Below are 16,454 nucleotides of genomic sequence, written 5' to 3' on the forward strand. Positions count from 1 at the left end.
CTGCAACCTTTATCTCTTACCCAATTCTTTACCTGTACATCCAGGTCCTTACTAAATATCTTCATTTATCCAGAAGCACCTAAATCCTAATGTATTCAAAATGGAAGCCATCCTCTTTCTGCCATTATGTTGAAATCTTCACTAGAGTGAAAGGCCCCTCTAGTCCCCTGGTTATTCGTTACTCAGTTTGGGCAGCCTGCCTCTCACTTACCCTTGTCTAGTCACTGAGTCTTGCTAATTCTACATCCTAATTGCCTTTCAGATACATCCACTTGTCTGTATGCGTTGCCTCCACTCTAACCCAGGTCACTTAGATGAGGCCTGTCACTGGGCCCCCAGCCTTCAGTCTTGTGTTCCTCAGTCCACTTTTCACAGTGTAGTAAGGGTGGTGAGCCTTTGAAAGCGTTCATGTACAGTGGCGAACTTTCAAAGATGCGAAAGTGCATCAAGTTCCGGCAAGGAACCGGAACCTGTGCGGTCGGCAGCCGGCATGAATGTCGTTGCAGCTCGCCCTCCGTCGCCTATGGCTGGCGATCCTTCTGCTCCACCATCTCCCCCCTCCTCCCTGCCGTCCTCCCGTCAGTAATTCTTCTTGCCTGTTCACTCAACACCAGCCCCTGTATGCCAACTATTGTACTGTACTATTTTACTTTTCAAGGTACTGGACTGTAAGATTAAACACATTTTCTTTATTTTTTGTATTTGTTTTTAATGTATTAGTTAATGTATTATGTGTGAAAAGTATTATAAATCTATTACAGTACAATGCTACATAGCCGATTGTGTTAGTTGGGTACCTAGGCTAACTTTGTTGGACTTAGGAACAAATTGGACTTAACAATCACTCTCTCTGAATGGAATTCATTCATATGTAGGGGACTTACTGTACTCCAGACACAGCCCTGCTGAGAAGCTAGTGAGCTGTTCCCACTTCCCTCGGGGTAACTGTCCAGCCCCCAGGAGCTAGTGCACGCTGCGCCTCGGGACCTGGACCCGCCGACCTCCCCATGTTCTGCACTGTCACACTTTGCTCCCGCTCAGCTGAAATACTTGCCATTTTTGCTCCTCTTGCCCCTGGTTCTGAGTGCATGCTGGTCCCTCCTCCTAGAACGTTGCCCTTCTCTCCTGCCTTACCTGTGTAGCCCTGTCATCTCTCAGGTCTGAGTCTAAAAGTGAATTCTGCCAGGACTCCCTTCCCCTCCCCAGGACCAGATAAGGGGCTCCCCCACCAAATGTTCCCTTGATACTCAATGTTGACAGCACACTCCACCCTGGGCCGGAGACACCAGTATACTCAACCATGTCCCAGGAGATCGTGATGCCACAGATCAGAATCACATGCTGTGGTATCCTTGCTGTCCTTTGCCTCCCCTGGCTGCATCTGGCATCGAGTGGTGGTTTGGTCCATGGAGGGATGGCATGCCCATGCACACCACTTTCAGGGTGTGCTCACATTTGCCAGAGCCCAGAGCCCTGGCCTCTTCTTGGAGGTGTTGGGATGCTTTCTTCTCAGGTCAGTCTGCCCTCATCCATGAGTCTGATTGATGACCCATACCAGCCAATACACTGATTGTTCTGGACCAGGGGGATTTTGCCCAGAATCTCTCATCTTCCTCCACGGGGACCAAGTCCAAATACCATGGAGAATTCCAGGACTCTTTATGTGCTTGTGTGTGTGCTTAGTCGCTCAGTCATGTCCAACTCTTTGCAACCCCGTGGACTTCAGCTCTCCAGGCTCCTCTGTCCATGGGGATTCTCCAGGCAAGAATACTGGAGTGGATTGCCTTGCCCTCCTCCAGGGGAATCTTCCCAACCCGGGGATCGAGCCCAGGTCTCCCACATTTCGGCGGATTCTTTACCATCTGAGACACCAGGGAAACCCTGCCTAAAGCCTAGATCAGACTGAGTCTAAGAGTGGGTGTTGCTCTGGGGAGACAGGAAGATAAGGAGAGGGGACATGTCTGTGTAGCAGATGCCCTCTCTGCGAGCTCACACTGGCTGAGCATCTTACATGTATGAGTTCATCTGATGGTCAACCACTATACTATGAGGAGGGGGTCTTAGTCTTGTTTTGTAGGTGAAGGTAGAGAGACTACCCTGCTGATCTGAAGCTATCTAGTCAAGTTAATGGTTGAGCCATGATTTGAATCCAACCTTAGTCTCACTACAAAAATCTGCGATTGCTTTTTTAATAGTTATTTATTTTGGTTGTGCTGGGTCTTTGTTGCTGTGCACAGGCTTTCTCTGGTTGTGGTGAGGAGGGACGAGTCTGTAGTCGTGGTATCCACACTTCTAATTGCGGTGGCTTCTCTTGTTGTGGAGCACAGGCTCTAGACCACAGACTTCAGTAGATACGGCACACGGGCTTAGTTGCTCCGTGGCATGTGGGATCTTAATTCCCCCACCAGGGATCAAACTCATGTTCCCTGCATTGGTAGGCAGATTTTTAACCACTGGTCCACCAGGAAAGTCCCAAGAATCCACAACTCTTAAGTCAAGGTCAAAAAAACCAATCCAAGAATCTTAGAATAATAAGATAAAGAGATACTATCATAATTTTCTACCTCTTCCCAGTAAGTGTAGTGAAGCCCTGACTCTTGCATTCCTAGGAGAGGAGAGGCGGTAGATTTGGTGTGTTCTTCCTCTTGGACAGGTCTCTTTCATGAGAAAGAGAAAAGACGGTTCAGGACTGAGACAGGTCCACAGAGGCACCTGTGCTGAAGATTGGGGGCCTCTCGGGCTGTGACGTGTTGGGAACAGCAGGAAAAGCCAGGCCCGGCCATCCTTGGTCCCGTCTCCTCTTTCCCTCCCACCCAGCCATCCCTGGCCCCGTCTCCTCTCCCCATCCCAGCTAGCCTCCTGGAGCAGTGGGGGAGGTGGTCTGCAGCACTCTGTGTTTGTGTCCTCTCCCTGGCAGTCCCCTGCGGCGGGAACATCACCTCCTTCAATGGCACTGTGTACTCCCCGGGCTTCCCCAGTCCCTACTCCAGCTCCCAGGACTGCGTCTGGCTGATCACCGTCCCCATTGGTCACGGCGTCCGCCTCAACCTCAGCCTGCTGCAGACAGAGCCCTCTGGAGATTTCATCACCGTCTGGTAGGGCCACCTGCCGTGTCGGCAGCGGAAGGGGCTTGAGCTGGGCTCTCAGCTGGGTCACACATCTGTTTGTCCAGAAAACCAAGAGTTGGATGGTTTTAAATATCTGTCAGCCTCCTGGGTCTCAGATAAACATAGTGGCATAAGAACTCAACTTCCGTTAGCCTTTTTGACTCCTTGATGGGAAAGGACTGGCAGGGCAGTGTGGTTCCCCACCTGGAGTTCTGCTGGGGGTCAGTCAAAAGACCAATGAGTGTGGGAATCTGGATCAATGAGCAGACTTTTCTCAGTGTTTCCAGAGTCCAAACTAAAATTCTGCATTTACCGGATAAGCTATCCAGACGAAGGGAAGAACTGTGCAGTGGTATTTGATGAAGTCCCACTGGTATCTCATGCTGAGCTAGTGCTGACCACAGAACTGTCTGCAGTGATGGAAACATTACATATTTGTGCAGTCCAATATGATAGCCCCTCTCTACATGTGGCCATCAAGCACTTGAATGTGACTAGAGTGACTGAGGAGCTGATTTTTTAAATTGACTAAATTCCAAATAATTTAAATGTAAATAGTAATGTGTAGCCTCATAGTTACCAAGCTGGATGGCTCAGCTCTGAGTTATATAGTTAGAGTTTCTTGTGTTAATTTTAAAATGAGAATGTGAATTACAAGTTGACTAGTACAGTTTCCTAGACAGTTTTTTCCAAACTGCTGAATCTCTGGACAAACATATTTTTTGAAAATTCCTTTGTTTGGAGCTTCTGGGAATCAGCAGGAGATAGTAGGATTCTGTCCTCAAAATTCCCAGAGCTGGATAACTGTCACCTGACTGCCCTGAATGGATTTCTCACTGAGTTTCCAGACAATGAATGAGATCAGATGGAAGGGACTAGATAAAATTCCAGGGAAGAAATCCTTGGGCCCAGGAAGGCAACATGGGTGTCTCTTTGCTCACTGAAGGCCACTGATGCACCAGCTAGAACAGGCAAGCATGATGACACATGACATTCAGGATCTTCTTTCCTCTTGCAGGGATGGGCCACAGAAGACAGTCCCACAGCTTGGATCCTTCAGCCGGAGCTTTGCCAAGAAGACAATGCACAGCTCATCCAACCAGGTCCTGCTCAAGTTCCACCACGAGGCAGCCATGGGCGGGATCTTCGCCATAGCTTTCTCTGGTCAGTATGACAGACTGGTCCAGGGAGGACGGGAGGGCCAGACTTTTCAGTCCAGGCTGGGCTTGCCTCCTGGCTCCTGCGTTTGCCAGTGTGGTGTTTTGGAGTGAGTGACATAGCTTCTTCACCTCAGTGTCCTCAGAAAAATGGATTAGTCGCTCAGTCATGTCTGACTCTTTGCTACTTCGTAGACTGTAGCCCACCAGGCTCCTCTGTCCATGGGATTCTGCAAGCAAGAACACTGGAGTGGGTAGCCATTCCCTTCTCCTGGGGAATCTTCCCAGGACTGAATCCAGTCTCCTGCATTGCAGGCAGATTCTTTACCATCTGAGCCACCAGGGGAGCCTTCAGTGTCCTCAGGGTTATGAGACTTCAGCTGTTGCGATGTGAGAGCTCCCAGCACAGGGCCCCGTAAATGTGAGTTTTCCTTCACTGCCATTACCAGTAGGGTGGAGACGCCCACCAGGCTGATCCTTGGTGCCAAGTTCAAGTTCAGAGGCAGCAGGGCAAGTCTTCTTACTCATCTTTCACATCAGCTCCCTCGTTGGGTTATCCATTTACCTGTGCCCCACCTCATCCCTCAGCACGTTCTAGAGAATGGTCCCACTCCAAAGGTGTCTAGAGCCTCTGTTGACCCCACAGGAAGTACTGTGCACAAAGGAAGGTGGGGAAATTCAAGTACAGGAGCGTAAGTAATGCAGGTGTGTCTGTCCTTATCGACAGCCTGTTTTCTCATGGAAGTCCAGGATTATGGTCCCAGGTATCTCCTCATTTTTATTACAGTGGACACAGCTTAGCAAAACTTACAGAAAGTTCTTTGTGGGCTTGTGCCCAGCCATGGAATAAGCCCCCGTGTTTACGATTTGCGGAACATTGCATCTATATGAACTGGAAATCAGGAAGGCTTGACTTTATTCCTGCCTCCACCTCAGGCCAAGTATCTGACCTCTGAAGCTCTCTCCCTAGCTGCTTCTTCACCTGTAGAACAAAGGGCTTGGAGTTCATGACCTCTAAGAATCCTGTGAGTTAGTAAGGCCGCTGTTATTACCCCCACTTTATAAACGAGGAAACGAGGGCCAAGGAAGGCAGGAGGGCTTGCCCAGAACCGCACAGCTAGAACTGGGAGGAGAACCCAGCCCTTGCAGCTCTGCGCTGGCTGTTCGGTGAAACCACGTGGTGTTAACACCTCACACGTGTATTTATAGAAATTTGAATGCATTCACCCCAAGTCCTTGGGAGAGGTAGTGATGTTGAGGCAGAAAGAGACGGAAGCAACACTGTTGAGAGCATAGGCAGCTCCAGTCACCATTCCCAGGAGTGTTGGCCCAGGTGAGCATGACATGGTGATGAGACCTGCCCTCTCGGTCTGCCTTCGTACCCACACCCCTCTGGCTGGGCACACCTCTCACCCGAGGCTTCTGTTTTTGTTTTTGTCTTAGTCTTCATTGCTGACTCAGTAGTCATGATGAACAGGCTTAGTTGCTTCTCGGCATGTGGGATCTACCCAGAGCACAGATTGAACCATGTCCCCTGCGTTGACAGGTGAATTCTTAACCACTGAACCACCAGGGAAGCCCCAGGACCCCAGTTTTGAAGGCTGTGTCATTTTGACTCCATGGGACTTGTGCACAGACAGATAGAGTGTGGACTCCAGCATCGTAGACTTGGGTTCAGACCTCTGCCATATATTAGCTGCATGACCATGAGGCTGTCCTTTGACTTTCCTGAGCCTCAACTTCATTACCCACAAGATGGGAATCATATCAGTGCCTAATCTCACAGAGTTAAATGAACCCATGCAGGGGAATGCTTAGCTTTAGGCAGAGAGTATTAAAGATACTCAATAATGTGTAATGTTTGGGGATAGACTTCCCTTCACTCAATATAATCCTCTGGAGAGTAATCCAAGTTATTACATGTAATAATTGTTGTTCAGTCACTGAGTTGTGTCCGGTTCTACGACTCCATGGACTACAGCATGCCAGGCTTCCCTATCCTTCATTATCTCTTGGAGTTTACACAAATTCATGTCCATTGAGTCAATGATGCTATCTAACCATCTCATGAGATGGTTACATGTAAGAGGACTTTGTTCCTTTTTATTGTTAAATTTCATTCAGTGTTGGCAATTTGATCTCTGGTGCGAATACTTGACTTATTGGAAAAGACCCTGATGCTCGGAAAGATTGAAGGCAGAAGGAGAAGAGGGCGACAGAGGATGAGATGGTTGGATAGTGTCACCAATTCAATGGACATGAACTTGGGCAAACTCTAGGAGACGGTGAAGGACAGAGAAGCTGGTGTGCTGCAGTCCATGGGGTCACAGCACAACTTGGCAACTGAACAGCAACATCATTCTATGATTCTTGAGTCATATATAATTTTGGACAACATTTTTGAAATTTGAAAAATTACAGAAAAGGAGGACAGATTCGTCATTGCCATGGCTAAGGAGGGGTTAGGGATGGGAAGGAAGCAGATGTGTTTACTATAAAAGAGCGGCATGAGGGATCCTTACAGTGATGGAAATGTTCTGCATCTTGATGGTATCAAGGTCAATATCCCAGCTGTGATATTATACCATAGTTTTGCAAGATGTTTTCTATTAGGAATCATTGGGTAAATAATACATGAGATCTCTTTGTATTATTTCTTACAATTGCGTGTGAATCTACAATGATCTCAAAAAATTCAATTAAGAAATAAAATTTGTGTAACTAAAGCAAAGTTACTCAATAAGTGGCAGTTTTAATAATCATCATCATCATTGTCATGATCATCGTTATTATTGTGTTTGGAGAGTAACAGAATCAGCATGAAGTCGCCGCCTCCTCAAGCCAGATTTCTTATCCCTGCTCTTGTCTCTTACCCCCACCTGGTCCAGGCACAGGTGCAGGATGCCCAGCACTGCCCTGGGCTGTCCTTGTTCCCGAATTCTCCTGAGTAAGTCTGCCCAGGACATCTCTTGCTCCTCTGTGTGTCCTGGCCATTGTGCCCCTGATGCCCTCAGATGAGACATGAGACCCTTCAGTGCCAGCTCAGCCCAAGGCCTTACGGGCCAAAGGAACCGGCAAGGGCCTGGGTGAGAAGGTCAATGCAGGCCAGCAGGTTCGAGTGGGAGATGCTCTTTGCAAGGGGCCAAGTGAACAAGAAGGCATCTTCCACCCACTCATTGGGTTTTTGATAAATTGTAGAATATTAGCAAAATGTAAAAAGTGTGGAACATGCATGTGTATATTTGAAGAAGAAAAATAAGATGAACACCCACAGCTGAGCCTGCAAAAAGACCACCAGTGTTCTTGAAGCCCCGTGCACCACTTCCAATAAGCCCCCTGCCCAACGCCCCAGAGTTAATCAGGGTTATGAATTTTGCTAAATGTTCTGCTAATCTTTCATTGCTTTTCATTATGATTTTACTCCATAGGTGTATGTCTCCAAAAATATATATTGTTTCATTTAGCGTGGTTTTTCTGTTATGTAAGTAGAATTGTTCAGTAAGTGTTCTTCTGTGACCTGCTTTTCTTCATTCAAAATTAAGCTTTGGAAATTCATGCTGATGCTTGTGACTAGATTAGGTTCACTTTTCAATGCTGTCTAGTATCTCTTTGTGTGAAAATAGTGCTTTATCTGGTCTACTCTTAATAGGCATTTAAATTACTTTATTTCAAACAATATGAGCATTGTTGCACATTCCTTCTTATGAGAAAGAGTTTCTCTAGGGTACATGCCTGTGTGGAATTGAGAGGTTGTAAGTATTCACATACTCAGTTTTACTGCTGCTGCTAAGTCACTTCAGTCGTGTCCGACTCTGTGTGACTCCGTAGACGGCAGCCCACCAGGCTCCCTCGTCCCTGGGGATTCTCCAGGCAAGAACACTGGTATGGGTTGTCATTTCCTTCTCCAGTGCATGAAAGTGAAAAGTAAAAGTGAAGTCGTTCAGTCGTGTCCAACTCTTAGCGACCCCATGGACTGCAGCCTACCAGGCTCCTCCGTCCATGGGATTTTCCAGGAGAGAGTATTGGAGTGGGTTGCCATCGCCTTCTCCACTCAGTTTTACCAGATAAGGCCAAATCGACCTCACAAAGTAGTTTTAACAGCTCCCACTCTTCCTTGTCATGGAGATAGAGCTTCTATCGCACTACATTCTTGCAAACACTGGGTTTTACTGGACTTTAAATTTTTGCCAACCTAGTGAATAGCATTTCACTTTTCTGTTGATGATGAGGATAAGCATTCTTTCTTATCATCGTTGACTGTGTGTGCTTCCTGCTGTCTGCAATGTCTGTTCCCCATACAGTTTTCTTTCCCCAAGAAGAGAGGAACAAGCAAGTTTAGACAAATAAAATCTTTGTGATTTGTAATACATGCTATGAAAGAAACAGATAAGATAGCAAACAAAAGCATAGAGAATCTACTTCGTGTAGAATAATTGAGGGAAACATGTCTTAAGAGGTGGTATTTGAGACAAGAGCTGAAAAAAAAGGAAGGAGCCAGACTTGCGAGGAGTAGAAATTGGGAATGGAGTGGGGGAAAGAATATTTGCCTTTTTATAGGCAAACATTAACCCTAAATAAATTTCTTTTCATAGAAGAACCAAAAAGAAAAGTACCTTAAGGAGACTTATATGACAATATGCTACAGTATTTTCAAAAATGACAAAATAGGATTTGAATTGCAGAGAAAAATGCCCTTGGAAACATACAGCTTGGGAAATAGTAAATTTTAGAAAGCATCTGCTTCTAGCATAATAGTCTAGGTAATGTGGACTCCAAACAAGAGTTAATCTGGCTGAGAGATTAATAAAAGGGGAAATCATACCCCACCTGATAGGATACAATGAGAAGAACCCAGCATCATTTCCTTGTAAAGATGCCCAACCTGAATCTAATCATGAGGAATCAGACAAACCTAAACTGAGGGTAATGTAATACAGTGTTACATACTAGAAGTTAGCTGGTGTATAATTTTCAAAAGTGTCAAAGTCAAGGAAGGTCAAGGCAAGACTTTAGAACTGTTTTGGTCTAAAGGAGACTAAGAACCATGACAACAAAATGCAATGCATGTTTCTGAACTGGATACATTAGCTATTAAGGACTTTATTCAGACAAGTGGGAGAAATTGAATGGAATGTAAGGATTAGATGGCAGTAACGTATCAGTGTTAATTTCCTCCTTTGGTGCTTGTATTGTGATTGTGTGGGAGAATGTGCTTACTGATAGGAAATACACACTGAAGTATTCTGCGGTTATGGGACGTCATGTTGGCAATTTAACTTCCAATCGGTGCATGGAAAAAGTTTTGATACTATAATTCCAACTTTTCCTACACCTTTGTGATTGCTACAAATTAAAAGTTTTATTTATGAGGGGAGCCAGCCATAAAAAACAAAGGTTTTAAAGGAATGCAATTGCACACTTTAAATTGGCATACGAACCAGCAAAGAGCAGAACTGACGCTACAGAAAAACAATTCAGAGATGTGGAGGCCAAACCGGAAAAGCTCCACATGAAGAGAGAAAAGGACAAGGACTTGAAAATAATAAAGGAGAAGATGGTAAAAATAAAGAGATCCAGTGGCCAAAGAACCAACATACTGATAAGAAGCATTTCTGAGGAGAAGAACCTGATGGATGGAATAGAAATAATAAAATAAAACTCTTCTGAGATTAAGAAAAAATCTGTGCATATAGGATAAAGAGTTCAGTGTGTACCAGGAGAAATCAAAAACAGCCTGGCAAGCTTTCCAGTTTATAAGGGTGAAGGGTAAAAGAAAGTTACTGGAACCCAGGCTGAACAAACTAACTACAAGAAGCCAAAATCAACAATTCTCAGATTACGTGGGGCATTCGATTCCAGAAAATGAAGGAGGGATTTTTTAGAGTTGTTCAAGAAAAAAAAAAATTGTTGGGAGCTTCACATATGCAGCAAGAGACAGTCATTTGTAGATATCCAAGAGCTTAAAATGAGTGTCAACCAAAGCCTCAGTTTGAATTGTTAACTCGAGGATATAGCTACCCAACAAAGGATGAATAAATAACTCAATACAGAGATAACTATAAATAACTCTATAGAGAACTGTATAAAAGAAAAGATAAAATGGGATGAATTGACTAATCACAGATTTAGATCTAATAATAATTGAAAATATAGATTCAAAACAATCCAAATACAATTCATTCTTAGAAGTTTAAAAATAATCATTTCATATTAACAACTGCCCAAATATTTAGAAGAGGGAGAGGAAAAGTTAAATGTCTTCATCTTCCATGGTAGAGGAATCAATAGATATTATTCAATTATTGATTTTATAATTAGAAAAAGAAGGATTCCAAGTATATTGATATATTTATTTTAGCCATCAATAAATTAAAACTTAACTACAGTACTTTCAAATTGCTAAAAGAAAAAAAATGAAGCAAAGCATAATTCACAGATAAAAGGAAGAAAACAAAGGGAACTGTATAGAAACAAATCTATGGAAAACACAGAATAAACACACATTTTAAAAAGTTCAATTATGACAAATACAAATTTATTAAAGCCCAACTCCCTATTAAAAACACAAAGACTCTTATATTAGGCTACATACAGTATAACTAGATTTTATAATAGAGTTTTCCTTACCAGGAATACAACTAAGACGATGTGACAGTTTTAAAATAAAAGCTGGCTGGTGATATATTTTATAACCACAACAATAACAATCAAAGAAAAGAATTCAAAGCAAAAGCATTCAATAGAAAAAGTGGATTCTTTCATATTAAAGAATAATCTGTAATGATCCTTTAAAAATGATAATCCTATTGTGAAGGTTGCAGAGAGCAGCCCACTTAGTGGTGGGAAGTCTGAGAATACGTATCAAAAGATTAACACAATGTGATTAATCACATTCAAGACATTTTCAGGTATCTACACAGCTCAGGATACTCTCCTTAACTTCCCCACACACGTGGGCATCTGTCGGCTGTATTTGTACATCATGACTCCTCTCCACTTGCACCCCCAACCCCAGGAACGGAGATCCAACCAGTCCATCCTAAAGGAGATCAGTCCTGGGTGTTCATTGGAAGGACTGATGCTGAAGCTGAAACTCCAGTACTTTGGCCACCTCATGCTAAGAGTTGACTCATTGGAAAAGACCCTGATGCTGGGAGGGATTGAGGGCAGGAGGAGAAGGGGATGACAGAGGATGAGATGGCTGGATGGAATCACCGACTTGATGGGCATGAGTTTGAGTAAACTCCAGGAGTTGGTGATGGACAGGGAGGCCTGGCGTGCTGCGATTCATGGGGTCGCAAAGAGTCGGACATGACTGAGCGACTGAACTGAACTGAGCTGAACTGACACGGCTCAGAATGCTCTCCTTAACTTCCCCCCACACATGGGCATCTATCATCTGTATTTGTACATCATGACTCCCCTCCACATGCACCCCCAACCCCAGGAACAGTAACTGAAACTAAAGGTATAGGCACCTGCCCTGATTCCAGCAGAGTTTAAATCAGATGCTCTCTCTTGGGAACTTGAGATTGAACCTGAGAGATTCTGTTTCTACCTGGACTTGTCTCCTGAAGAGGGAAGATATACATCCAAGTGCAGTGGATTTTCTGTCTTCTACCGTCCACGGAGACTGAGAAATAGAAAAATCCTACGTGCAGAAGGAGAACCAGTGAGACAGACACAGAGGAAAGTTTCCTGGGTTCCTGGTGGCCCTGCAGTTGCTTGTCCTCTCACTTTATGAACTCTGGCTACAAAGCCACCCTTGGGTTCACTGTTCTTTTGAGAGGCTTCTTCTACCCTGAGCTGATTTGTGTTACTTACACCCAGGGTTCCTAATTAACAATTATCTAGGACACACCAATCCTAGTTCTGAGAACTGTGCAAAAATTTGTGTATAAAGATATTCCTTGAAGTGCTATTTGTAGCAGGTAAATTAGAAACAATCCAAATGTGAAAGAATAGGAGATTGGCTGTACAGATTATGACACATACACGCAAATGGAGGAAAATGCAGCCATTAAAAGTCATTCATGTAGAATACAGTCACTGATTAAGAGAAATGTTTATGTTCGTTCTACTGTTTGATTTTTAAAAAGCATGTGACTGTTTTGGAGGGAAGGCTCAGATGATGGTGGGCTTCGCTGATGGCTCCTCTGGTAAATAATCTGCCTGCAGTTTAGGAGACTGGCGTTTCAATTCCTGGATCAGGAAGATCCCCTGGAGAAGAGAATGACAACCCACTCCAGTATTCTTGCCTGGAGAATCCCGTGGACAGAAGAGCCTGGTGGACTACAGTTCATGGGGTTGCAAAGATTCAGACACGGCTGAGCAACTGACACTTTCCTAATGCTTTCAGATGGTGGTATAGCCAAAGGATGCAATGATTATGGATCGCTAACATAGATCACAGCCATCCCATCTTTGTGAGTTTCTTGAGAAAGAGATATATACAAGGAACAGTGGCAAGGGAAGGCATTTTAATATCAGCTGAGCTTGGACCCCAAATCCAAGTGCAGAGCCCAGAGTCATCAGGTAACCTGAACTGAACCACGTGAACTACGTTTTTCCCTAAGCTAATCTGGCTTTAAAAGCTTCAGTGCGCATGCTCAGTTGCTCAGTCGTGTCCAGCTCTTTGTGACCCCGTAGACTATAGTCTAGCAGGCTCCTCTGTCCACGGAATTTTCCAGGCAAGAATACTGGAGCAGGTTGCCATTTCCTACTCCACAGGGTCTTCCCAACCTAGAGATCGAATCCAAGTCTCTTGGGTCTCCTGCATTGGCAGGCTGATTCTTTACCACTGAGCCACCTGGGAAACCCCAGAAAACATCAGAGGTAAGGCCAATTCAACCCAAGGAGGAATGTATCCAGAGAGTCAATGGGAAAGAATTCCATGTACAGAGAATGGCCCACAATGGCTCCTGCTCGAGCTGAGGGCTCTGCCCACCTATTAGCATGTTCACATGTACTGGAGACTAAGCCATGTCAGTGCCTCACTCCCCAGGGGAGAAAGGGGATGCAGACAAAAGCAGAGGAGCTTTGAATGTTCCCCTGCCCTCGAGTTCTGCAGTCATAACATGGCTAATCCAGTGTGTGTTTGTCAGGGGAGGAGACTTGTCTGTAAGAGATCCAAAGTCATGCACTGAAATGCTAGCAATGGTTATACCCAGGTAGTGGGACTTGGAGAATTATTGTTTGATTGTTTTTCAGTATTCCACCAGCTTTCTTCATTGAGCAGAAATTTTTAATTTTAAAAGATTAATTTTTAAAATGTAATGGGAAATCACCTATCAAACCATAACCACAAACTATAAAATACCCAGACTGTGCTTAGGCAGAGATTTCTTTTAACAATTCCCCCCACCCCCCCCCCCCCCCGCCCCGCCCAGGGAAAGTGAAGTGTGTCTTAGAAAGTTTTAGAAGGTATGTTTTAAAGGTAAGCATGAGGCTGAGAATGGAAGGTATCAATTTTTTTAAAATTCTACAAAGGAAAACATTGAGAACTGGCTAAATAAAAATTGAATGCTTGTACACACCAGAAGAGTGCCATAAACAAATCAGGAGCAAATGATAAATTGGGAAATATACTTAATAGGCAAAGATCAATCTGAATATACATAGAGTTTTTCAAATTTGTTGGGAAAAATAGACGCGAAGGACATCAACAGAGAGTTAAAAATGCTAATAGTCCATTAATATGTGAAAAAATGTTTAGCCTAGCTAGCTGTCAAATGCCAACTAAAAGAAAAGAAGTGGTGGTTGTCTGTCAAGTTGATGAGGATTAAAATTAATAGCTGTTTTTTTGGCTGCACAGGGTCTTCTTTGCTGGCTCTGTTTCCCTAGTTGCCGGGAGCAGGAGCTACTGTTTGTTGAGGGTGCGGAATTCTCACTATGGCGCTTCTCTCGTTGGAGAGCCCTGGGCTCTGGGACACCCAGGCTTCAGTAGTTGCAGCACCTGGGCTCAGTCATTAGTTGTTTTGCACTTACCTAGTTGCTCCGAAGCATGTGGAATCTTCCTGGACCAGGGATCAAACCGATGTCCCCTGCCCTGGGACCACCAAAAATTGGTGACTGTTCCCTTGGCTGGCGCTAAGTTCTGTGAGGCAAGGGCTGTCTGTTTACTTTTGCATTGGTAGAATGTCAGAATGCCGTGTGAGCATCTGGAACTCGTGTTTCTGAGTGATGTTATCCCAGAGTGATGTTCACCGTGAAGTGTGCCCCCCCACCTAGCAGTGTCCCCAGCACTTTCTTGCCATATCTTTCATATTTAGTCTGTATTTCTGCCTGGGTTTCAGTCTCAAGCCAAAATGTTTGCATAGCGCCTTTGATATGCAGTGTAAATCCCAGGGGCAGAAGAGCTGGATGGGCTATAGCCCATAGGGTCGCAAAGAGTCGGACACAGCTGAGTGCTTGAGCATGCAAGTGGTGCCAGCGGCAAATTTGGAAAAAAAAAAGTACTATTTTTCAAAACATAGCAAGAGCTGAAGTGACTTCGGAGATAATAACAGCAACAGTAGTGGCAACAGCAGCTAACTAGCACGCTCACTACTCACCTCTGTGCCAGATGACAAGAGGCAGCCTAGTTACAGCCCACGCTGAACTTGGCCTCAGTGACAGCCCATGCATAGGCCAGGCTCCGCCCAGAGGGTTGTGGTGGTCGGTTTAGAAAATCCGCTGAAGCCACAGCACTCGGCCCAAGGTCAAAAGAGAAATAAGCGGTCTTGCTGGCCCTCACCTAGACCACACACACATTTTGATGGTGACTAGTGGAAAGAACACGGGATATGAGAGCAGCCAGACCTGGGTTCAACCCCTGCCTGTGCCACTTACTTCCTGTGTGACCCTAGAGAAGTAACTGAACCTTTCTGACTCTCAACTTCCTCATAAGTAGAGTGAGAACCCCTCGCAGGGGAATCTGCTCTTGTGAAAATTCAAGGTGACAGAGCATGAAAGTGCCTGAGATGCAGTTGCTATTGTCCCATCACTAAGTCGTGTCTAACTCTTTGGGACCCCATGGACTGCACCTCGCCAGGCTTCCCTGTCCTTCACTATCTCCCGGAGTTTGCTCAGATTCACATCCATTGAGTTGGTGACGCTAGCTAACCATCTCATCCTTGCCACCCCCTTCTCCTCTTGCCCTCAATTTTTCCCAGCATCATGGTCTTTTCCAATGAGTCAGCTCTTCACATCAGGTGGCCAAATTATTGGAGCTTCAGCATCAGTCCTTCCAATGAATATTCAGGGTTGATTTCCTTTAGGATTGACTGGTTTAATCTCCTTGCAGTCCAAGGGACTCTCAAGAATCTTCTCCAGCATCACAATTCAAAAGCATCAATTCTTCGGCACTCAGCCTTCTTTATGGTCCGACTCTCACATCCATACATGACTACTGGAAAGACTGTATCTTTGACTAGACAGGTCTACAATATAGTGACACACAGGAGATGTTCAGTAATGCTTCTCTTCCCTCCTTTCAGCACTGGGCTCTGTCACCAACTTCTTATATGCTTTCTCGTTTATCATCAGTCTTGATATTTGGTTCCTGGTTTTTGCATTAAGAGCAAACAAACAAAAAGATGGCAGCAGATAAGCAAGATAGTACTTGGCTAACTTTCTCCTGTGTGCAGATAAATACTCGTTAATATCTGCTGTGTGGATGGATGAGGAGTGAGAACATGAGGCACTGAACTAATGAATGACCATGTGTCCCAAGAGTGATGCTCTTACATCAATTTGTCTGCTTTTGTCATTTCAGCTTATCCACTCACCAAATGCCCTCCTCCCACCATCCTCCCCAATGCTGAAGTTGTCACAGAGAATGAAGAATTCAACATAGGTAACATCTCCCACACTAGCAAGGACTGGGCTGGGGAGGAGGGGTGGGGCGGCGGGGTGGGGGGGTGGGGGGCAGTTCTGGCCATTGGGGTTCATCTCTCTCTCCTGTCCATGAAGAGAGACAATAGACTCAATGCAGAAGGGTTGATACCCTGTCAGCTGAGGTTCACTCAAAATACATTCACTCTAAAAAAATATATATATATTCACTCTTTCAGCCATACATAGCCAGAGGAGCTAGAAAAGAGATTTTCTTCCATGATTCAAGTCAGGATGTTTTTTTAAATAAGTCCATAGAGGACACTATAAAAAGTTCCTGTAATGTGGACATTCTTAGGCTCAGCAAGGCTGAGCT

General features: G+C 44.7%; 1 protein-coding gene across 5 annotated transcripts in view; it reads left to right on the top strand.

The window, feature by feature from the left end:
* The window catches only part of CSMD2 (CUB and Sushi multiple domains 2), a 697,019-nt gene that overhangs the window by 596,099 nt on the left and 84,466 nt on the right, over window positions 1–16,454 (top strand). For all 5 annotated transcript variants that reach the window (XM_070468425.1, XM_070468426.1, XM_070468423.1 and 2 more), the window contains 3 exons: window positions 2,918–3,095; window positions 4,126–4,271; window positions 16,020–16,100. In XM_070468425.1, the coding sequence (XP_070324526.1) occupies window positions 2,918–3,095; window positions 4,126–4,271; window positions 16,020–16,100 (405 nt within the window). The remainder of the gene's footprint in view (window positions 1–2,917; window positions 3,096–4,125; window positions 4,272–16,019; window positions 16,101–16,454) is intronic.

Source organism: Odocoileus virginianus, chromosome 5 (genome assembly GCF_023699985.2).
Source record: "Odocoileus virginianus isolate 20LAN1187 ecotype Illinois chromosome 5, Ovbor_1.2, whole genome shotgun sequence".
Taxonomy (NCBI): domain Eukaryota; kingdom Metazoa; phylum Chordata; class Mammalia; order Artiodactyla; family Cervidae; genus Odocoileus; species Odocoileus virginianus.